This window comes from Chinchilla lanigera, unplaced genomic scaffold, assembly GCF_000276665.1.
Source record: "Chinchilla lanigera isolate Chin_1 unplaced genomic scaffold, ChiLan1.0 scaffold00071, whole genome shotgun sequence".
NCBI classification, from domain to species: domain Eukaryota; kingdom Metazoa; phylum Chordata; class Mammalia; order Rodentia; family Chinchillidae; genus Chinchilla; species Chinchilla lanigera.
In genome coordinates this window covers 1,099,211-1,107,398 of record NW_004955472.1, presented here as the reverse complement: position 1 = coordinate 1,107,398, position 8,188 = coordinate 1,099,211, and the positions used below count along the sequence as shown (strand labels likewise).

General features: G+C 52.6%; 1 protein-coding gene across 2 annotated transcripts in view; it reads right to left on the bottom strand.

The window, feature by feature from the left end:
• Positions 1–1,562: 1,562 nt before the first annotated feature.
• Positions 1,563–8,188, bottom strand: part of Fancg (Fanconi anemia, complementation group G) — a 7,851-nt gene continuing 1,225 nt past the window's right edge. Inside the window, exons 2-14 of one of the 2 annotated variants that reach the window (XM_005401027.2) lie at positions 7,997–8,087; positions 7,639–7,770; positions 7,185–7,387; positions 5,876–6,011; positions 5,585–5,715; positions 5,329–5,475; positions 5,051–5,202; positions 4,493–4,559; positions 3,988–4,277; positions 3,801–3,847; positions 3,330–3,485; positions 2,741–2,864; positions 1,563–2,597 (exon numbers count right to left, since the gene is read on the bottom strand). In XM_005401027.2, the coding sequence (XP_005401084.1) occupies positions 2,495–2,597; positions 2,741–2,864; positions 3,330–3,485; positions 3,801–3,847; positions 3,988–4,277; positions 4,493–4,559; positions 5,051–5,202; positions 5,329–5,475; positions 5,585–5,715; positions 5,876–6,011; positions 7,185–7,387; positions 7,639–7,770; positions 7,997–8,087 (1,779 nt within the window). In that variant the 3' untranslated portion in view covers positions 1,563–2,494. The remainder of the gene's footprint in view (positions 2,598–2,740; positions 2,865–3,329; positions 3,486–3,800; positions 3,848–3,987; positions 4,278–4,492; positions 4,560–5,050; positions 5,203–5,328; positions 5,476–5,584; positions 5,716–5,875; positions 6,012–7,184; positions 7,388–7,638; positions 7,771–7,996; positions 8,088–8,188) is intronic. The other variant, XR_263541.2, reaches the window with a different exon arrangement.

The window sequence follows — 8,188 nt, the reverse complement described above, 5'->3', positions numbered from 1 at the left end:
GCCCGCGGGTAACGGCTACGAGCGGCGGGCGACCGACTGGGCCGGGGCTGGATCTCCCAGGCGCCGGGCGAGCGACGAACCCGCAGGCAGCTTCCCTTTCGCTTCCTCCCACTGCACCGGGACGGCGGGCTGGCGGGAGACGCTGGCTCGGGATCCGCGAGGGGAAGCGACAGCGACGACTCAAACGACGGCAGCAAACGCTTCGCTGAGACTGAGCCGAGAAGAGCCGAATCATCGGAAGGAAAGCAGCCCTCACCTCGGCCAATCAGCACCTGCCCTAGGGACTCGCGCCCGCCTCTCTAGGCCTCTCCCCAGCAACCCACGGACCACAGCCAATCAGAAAATTCGTTTATGGCTCGGCTCCCGCCTCAGGGAGGCAACACGCCCAGTAACGCCACGTCAATTGGCCGCAACGCTACGCTTCCTCGACGGATTTGGGTTCTCGACCAATCAACCAAACGGATAGGTACAGATCGACTGGTGGAAGGAGGGCCTTTAATTCCTTGGAGGTGGACTTTCCTACTTGGCTCCAGTTCATTGGTTTGAGTTTACCCGGCTGGAAGAACCTGGCACAATAGATTGAACCCTTGTATTAGTCTAGTCCTGTTGTGGTGACAGACCACACGCTGTTTCTTCCCAAATCGGAGGAGCCTCTTACTCTGTAACACAACAGCTCTCCTTCCTCCTTTAAAATACTGGCTCCAGGGGGCTGGGGATTTAGTTTAGCGGCACAGCGCCTGCCTGGCAGGCACAACGTCGTGAGTTCGAGTCCCGGTACCGGAAAATAAATAAATAAATAAATAAATAAATAAATAAAATAAAGTAAAATTAAAATACTGGCTCCAGCCAGCCCTACTCAGGACCCTGTGCCCAGCATCCCAGCTTCTAATTCATCCTACCCTACCGACACTGTACCCGCTCTTAACTAATTTCACAGGTTTTACAGGTTCTCAATGCTTGGGGCTGTATATTCACCTTACCCATAATACATTAATTTTTGGAAGGGGTAGTGTTACCGGAACGCTGAGGTCGTGTCGCACAGAGACGAAGGGGCACAGGAGGTAAGGTACAAGCAAATTTATTTAAAGATACAAAGGCAAGAAGTAAAGCTGCTCTGAGAAATAACCCTGAGGGTTCTTTGTCTAAGAATTTTTAAGTGTTTTAGAAGAGAGCTTGAGCCGTTGTGTAAGCAGTATAATGTCAACCCTCGAAGACTTATTTTGTAGAGTACAATCTATGCAATGATCACACAGCGTCCACGCAAGACCCACATGCCCCTGAGCCAGCGCCTGCCTGATGACGCTCTGGGGAGGCCCCAGACAGCAGGACACCTATGATGTTTCTGTAAGATCCTTGGAGGGGCATGACTCAGCAGACTCCATTTTGGGCCCACTGTCCTTAGACTGTGTAACTCCTGTTCCTCTAATACCTGTTACACAGTTAGGGCACTTAAAGCCAGAAAGGTCAAAGGATAAATCACAACTAGGAATAGTGGCTCACGCCTGTAATCTCAGCACTCCCAAAGGCTGAGGCAGGAGGATTACCAGGAGTTTTGAGGCCAGCCTGGGCTATACAGTGAGTTCAGGGTCAGCCTAGACTACACGGCAAGACCCTGTCTCAAAAAAAAAAAAGAAGACAACCACAGAACACAGTAGATTCAATACAGTCCAAGGCAGCAAGAAAATTGTATGCTGGGACTAGAAGTCTTTGGCCCAAGATGACTGCTGGCCCTGACGCTGTCAATGAGCAGCTCTTGGTGAATACTGACTCAGCTTACTCTTTCACCCCGTCCACACAGATGTATTCGACTGAGACAGATCCAAGTTCTAATAGGGACAGAGTGGGGAATTATTTTACAAGAGGTCTGCTGTCTCTCTTAAGTATAAAGTACCGTAACTGCCATGTCTGGAAAGGCCCATCTAGCTCACCTACCAGACCTAATTCCACTCAAGTGCACCTAGCACAGGATCCTGGACTTTGAGGCTCTGCTTTTAGGCAATGGAAAGGTCTAAAACTGCTTCCAGAGTAAGGGTATATAGCTTTTTCTCATGCCCATATCACAAGCTCATAAAACAGATGTTCAAGAGCTAGGGGTTCATTTGTGAGACCCTGGGTTTAGTCCCCAGCACTATCCCCCTACCCCCCCAAAAAAAATTCTGGGAGAGGGCACCTTAGATAACCAACACTCAACTATGTGTAGGAGGCAGACAAAAAACACGAGTTCTACTCAACACTAAAAAAAAAAAAGGAAAAAAAGTGTCATGGTCAAAGGCAATGACTTCTTGGTGGTAGGCAACGCTTTTTGTGGAACCAAAATGGCAGTAAATGTGCCAAACTTCATAGGACTATCTCCAACCTCACCAGTACAGGAGTTATACAGGAATAAACAGCTCCAGGCACATTCTCCAACGGCAAGGCAGAAAAAAGCCCTCCCCATGAAGAGATGGTAGACTGAGGTCCCAGCTCAAGATCTTGGAAATGTGGCAGCAACACGTCAGCAAGGCTCTGCTAGCGACGTCTGAAACTCTTCAAGGAGGGTTTCACAGTTAGGTGGATGAATCCAGCTCAAGTATGTTTCCAGGTACAGTGGCAGAGACCTTGAGACCAAGAAGGGTGATGCCCAAGAGTGAGACACAGAAGGCTGGACAGCCTTCCCTCCCTCCCATTCCTCATCACCCAACCCGCCAAGGACCCCAGGGTCCCAGGCCCTCAGCCCCTGGCCTGCAGGCCTCAGTCTCACCAGGTAGCTCCTTCCTGTGGCGGCTGAGTCTGGGCCTTCAGTCTCCGCCAAACAGCACTGGCTTCATCCTTCCGGTTGAGCTTCTTCAGGGTCTGAAGCAGGTGAAACGAAGCATCTCTGTGGCCTGCAGCCCCACCCCAGAGGATGACGACTTAGAACTGGACAGAGCTGGAGGCATCACTTTATAAAAGGGGAAAGTGAGGCCTGAAGAGAAGTGTCTTGGCTACACCCACTCATGAAACCCAGGGTAGATCAGTAACATCCACTTCTGTCCTAGGGTCTACTGCCTGCCCAGTGCAGAAGGCTCAGCTCACCCTGTTCCTGCACAAGCCACCCCAACAGCCACAGAATCTGTGTCTGAGGGTCCTGGTGTGACCGGGGAGCTTCAATATTCAAAGACTCGCGTACACATTTGCATAGGTTTGTATGTACACATCTGGGTATATCTTAGGTACACAGTACATAATCCCTTCTATCCCTCCCACCTGGGAACACCAACCACCCTGACACTCCGGCCCAAGTACCTCCTCCATGGGCCTCTCTGTCCTCACACACCTGTGCATAGCTGGTACCAAGCAAGTATACATACCTGGGCACATCTGCACACTGAGGAAGAAGTCCTGTAGGGCTTTGGAGTCCTGGCCACTGGCTGCCCATTCCAGTCCACGACTGATCAGAGCAGCTGACCGAAGATGTTGCAGTGCTGCATCCAACCTACACCCCTGCTCACAGTTGGAAGCTGCTCCTGTGAACCACCCCTGAAGTCACTAAAGTGTCCTCCAAGCCACAGGGACACCAAAATCCCAGGTACCCCTCTATTTATTCTGTGAGCGTGTGTGTGCGCCCGCGCGCGTGTATGGTACTAGGGATTAAACCGAGGGCCTTGTGTGTGCTAAGCAAGCACTGTACCACTGAGCTACAACCCCAACGCGCCTCTATTTATTCTTGTGTCCAGGGTCCCTTTGTTTTAGATCTCCCAGTCTGGCAGGGTGGGATACATGCAAAAGGAACCCACTTCCACCACTTCCAGGAAATAAAGAAAACTGAAAGTCTAAATTACCTTGGTCTTTGTCCTCAGGCATGGCCCTGAAGAGCAGCTCAAGACAACTGAAGACATGGACAAGCAAAGAGGACTCAAACTCAGAAATTCCCATGAGTGGGTGAGAATTCAGCTCGCTAACCCAATGCCAATCAGAAAATTATCCTTCCATACCTCCCCAGAACCCTAGGGAGCTTCCTGGGCTCACCGGCTAAATTCACTGATTGCCTCTTTTTGGGCCCTCAGCTGAACCCAGGCCTGACCCTGAAGCAGGTGGGCAGCAGAGACCCACAGGGGGCAGTGTGGCAGTTCCCTGGTTCCTTTTCTGACATCTTCCCACAACCGGTGCATCTTAGGAAGCAGAAATGATGTGCGGCTGAGCAGCTCCTCACAGACAGTCAGAGCATCCTGGGCTCGGCTTGCTGTGATCAGCGCTACCGCGGCCTCCAAGAACAGCTCTGGCATACAGGGCCCTGGGGGACATAAGGGTGGGGAGAGCTGGGGCGGGGGAGGATGCAATGTCTTTAACAGGCATGAAGCATGAGCCACTACCCCCCACCTCCTCCCCAGGCTCTTGCCATGCAGAGACCTGGTCTCCCAGAATGGACACATTGAACCATAGAGAGAAAAACAGCAAATAGCAGTCCTGCTCTACTCCAAAGGCAACCCCAACCCTCCCACTTCACTGCAGAGAACCCTAAAGATATACCTACCCTTGGCTCTGAACCATCGAACAGCAGGGCCAGCAGGTCTAAGTAATGCTCTGCAGCATCTTCTGCCCTGGGGAGTCACAGCCCATCAGCTTTACCACAGCCCCGTCAGGACCCTCCAGGGGGTGCAGAGATAATGTTCCCTCTTAGCTAATGGACAGTAACGGTCCTGAGGAGAGGGCAGGGATAGGTCTTTGGGACTCCACCCCTGGCTCAGTGTGCTCTACCCCAGCTACAGAATGAATTAGGGAGGAGACCTCAGCATTTCAAAGACAGAGAAAGTTACTGTCTGGATGAAGAGTCCTCAGTTCAGGTCCAGCAATAAAGCAGGAGGCTGACGAGTACAGACTTTTTTTTTGATGCCAGGAATCGAACGCATGACCTTGCACTTGCCAGGGAGGCACTTGTACCTCTGAGCTAGGTCCCCAACCCCAAGTACAGACTTCTGTCCTGCCTCTGCTTCACTCATTGGTCACAAGAACGAAAGAGAGTCACCCTCAGGAAGGCATCAGAGGAGGGAAGAGGAGGGAAGAGGAGGTCGCGTGAGCGAGGGGAACTTGCCTCCCCGTCTGTAGGCAGCGGCTTGCTAGCAGGTGCTTGACGTGGCTCTGCGTGCCACAGTGAAGGGGAGAGGCTGGATCAGGTCGTGGGAGTAGCAGTTCTACCTCAATGAGAATCTGGGGGGCTTCAGAGCTGTGAGTGACACTCAAGGCCTAAAAGGAACAGAAAGAAAAGTGTCTGTATACTCTTTGGGAGGCAAACTTCTTGTATTTGCATCTCACTAGTCACAAACACCTCAGCAGTACTCCACTCTGTATCTTCACCTGCCAGCTCCTTACCTCAGCCAGCAGCTCCAGGCTCTCCAGCTCTGCTGTCGTGTCCCCCAGTTGCTGGTATAATCTGGAAGCCTCCAAAAGAGGAGGACCCAAGGGAGACCCCTCTTTTAGAGCTGCAATTAAGTACAGCAACGCTCTCTGTGGATTTCCCTACATTTGTGGAAAGATAAGGCCTCAGCTATTCTCACAAAGCAGAATGCAGTCCATAATGCCCATGGTTTTCCCCCAGCGCCCCACCGCCACCCAGAGCTATCTTTACCATCTTACGGAGACAGTTCCCCAGTGCTGTATACACCTGGGCCAGCACAGACCGGGAACACAGACTTGAGGCTGCTTCCTGCAGGTTGCTCAGTGCCTCGGGTAGCCTCCCTGTGATCAACTCCTGCAGGCCTGGGGGCAGTCATGGTGCAAGCTTAGAGAGGCCCATAGGGAAGGGAACACCACGGGAAACAACTGCCCAGAGAAATCTTGGAGGCAATGGGACATAACAAGGACAACATAAACCCAGAGGGCTCCTTATAGGAGAAGATGAATCAGGTTGCTTGCTGACCTTGGCGGAAGGCAGATGCTGTCAAAAGGACATCTTTCAAACCCTGGGCATCCTGCAGGATCAGGGGGGCATCTGATTCCACAGCAGGAGGGCTCCAAGCTTTTAGAAGCAACAACAGATCTTCAGAGGCCCTGCTCTGGAAAAGGTAACATTTAAAGGCTCTAAGCCTCTAACCACCCCTTCTTTTCCTTGGTCCATCTTTGCTGGACTTTGTGCTCAAGACTCCTCCTTATTCCTATCCCTCCACTTCTAACAGAAAGATAGATGGGAGGCAAAAATAAAAAGGAAGAAGCCAGGCATAATAGCACACACCTGTAATCTCAGCACTTGGGAGGCTGAGGCAAAAGGATTGCTGTGAGTTCAAACCCAGCCTGAACTACATAGCAAGGAACTGTTTCAAAAAAAAAAAAGAGCCTGGGATGTAGAGGCACAAGCACCTGCCTAGCAAGTGCAAGAACCTGAGTTCAACACCAAAAAAGAAAGAAAAAAATCCAGGGGAGGCCAGGCATAAGGGTGCACACCTGCACTCCCAGCATCTCTGAGGGTTCAAATAAGAGGCCTGCAAGCAAGTTCAAGCCCAGAGTGGGCAACTTAACAACTTAGGCAGACGCTGTCTCAAAATAATGGACATGTAGCTTAGTAGGAAGGACCTGGGTTCAATCGACCATATGGGATGGGACAAGGGAAGAGAAGGGAAGGAAAGGGGAAGGGAAGGAAAAGAGGGAGAATGAATCAATCCATGGCAACGGTGCTCTTTTCTAGTCTCCCTTCTCATTCAGGGGAAGTCCTTGAGTGTATGGAGCAAGGACCATGTCTGGGTTACTAACAAGAATGTGGCAGCTGCGGATGTAATTCAGTGGCACAAGCGCCTGCCTGGCAAGTGTAAGGTCCTGAGTTCAATTCCCAGTATCAAAAAAAAAAGTGAGGCTGGGAGGTGGCCTCAGCAAGATCAGGAAAGCCTTAATGATACCTAAATTCATTAAACTATTTTTACACACCCCCCAGCCCCCCACCCCCAGCCCGAAGTTCCCCAATTAGGAGTCAACCAGAGCAAGGGCACTGAAGAGTCCCCGAGAGGGGATGGGGATTTAGCTCAGAGGCACAGCACCTGCCTGGCAAGCGCAAAGTCATGAGTTCGATTCCCAGTACAGGGAAAAAACCAAAACCAAAACCAAAAAAAAAGAGTCCCCCAGAAAACTTAGGTTTTCTGGTCATCAACCCAGCAGCCTTTCCAGTATATAACAATTCCACCACAGCTGGCGGTACGGGAGGAGGGACACCCTCATCTTCAAATCACTTCTGCCATTACCTGGGAGCCATTCAGTGTCTGCAACATCGAGGCTAGGTCTCCGAGACGGTCAGTGCTCAACCAGAGGGCTGCCTGCAGGCCAGCCAAGAGGTGCAGGGCAGGGAGCAAGGCCGGCAGCAGGGCGGACGCTCGGAGGACGGAGTCCCATAGCTCCCTGAGCCCCTGCTCCAACCTGGGCCCCAGCTGCTCCTGGGTCTCCAGCACTGTGGAGTACACATACAAACAGCTAAGGCGGGACCTCATCGTCCGTCTCCCCACCACCTCCGGCTTTTCTTTTCTGCAAGAGCCCAAAAATTGCAATAATACCTCAACTGGCCTGAAGAGCACATGGAAGATTACAGAAGGGCACCTCTCTCCGGGGAGGTGACAGACTTTGTTGTCCCTCCTATACCCGCCCCCGAGCCCGGGGTAAAGCTAGCAGGCAGGGGCATGGGAAGCAACCTCCGGCCCTCACCTCTTTCTAAGGCCTGCCGGATGCCCTGCGCCTGGTCTTCAGGGAAAACCCGGCTCAGGCTCACTCTCAGGATAATGACGTTACAGGTAACGGCCAGCTCCAAGGGGAGGGCAGGAACAGCTGCAGGGAGCCCTGGAACGACAGAGGCTGGTCTCCCACGAAAGATCCCCCAATCTAGATATAATCCCACTCCAACGCAAATGGCTACAATAAAGAACGATCTTTCTAACGGAGAGTCTGGCCAGAGCAGAGTTCTCCAGATCACAGTCCAGAAGCCGCCGTGCCCTCGGCCTCGAACAGGACCGCAGCCCCGTGCCCACCTCAGTCCCAGGACCGCACCATGGAGGTCTCCGCGTACCTTGCAGACTGCGCAGGAGCCCCCGCAGCCCCTCCAGCACGTCCTGAGTCAAGAGCTGCCGTCTCAGATCGCACTCCCGCGCCATTGCTCCCTGCCCAAGGCGGGAGGGGGCGTCGCTGAGGTTCAGCATCCCCCGTCCTGCAGCAGTGCTTGGGCGTGCTCGGGGGAGGCGGCGTGCGCGGGGGAGGGGGG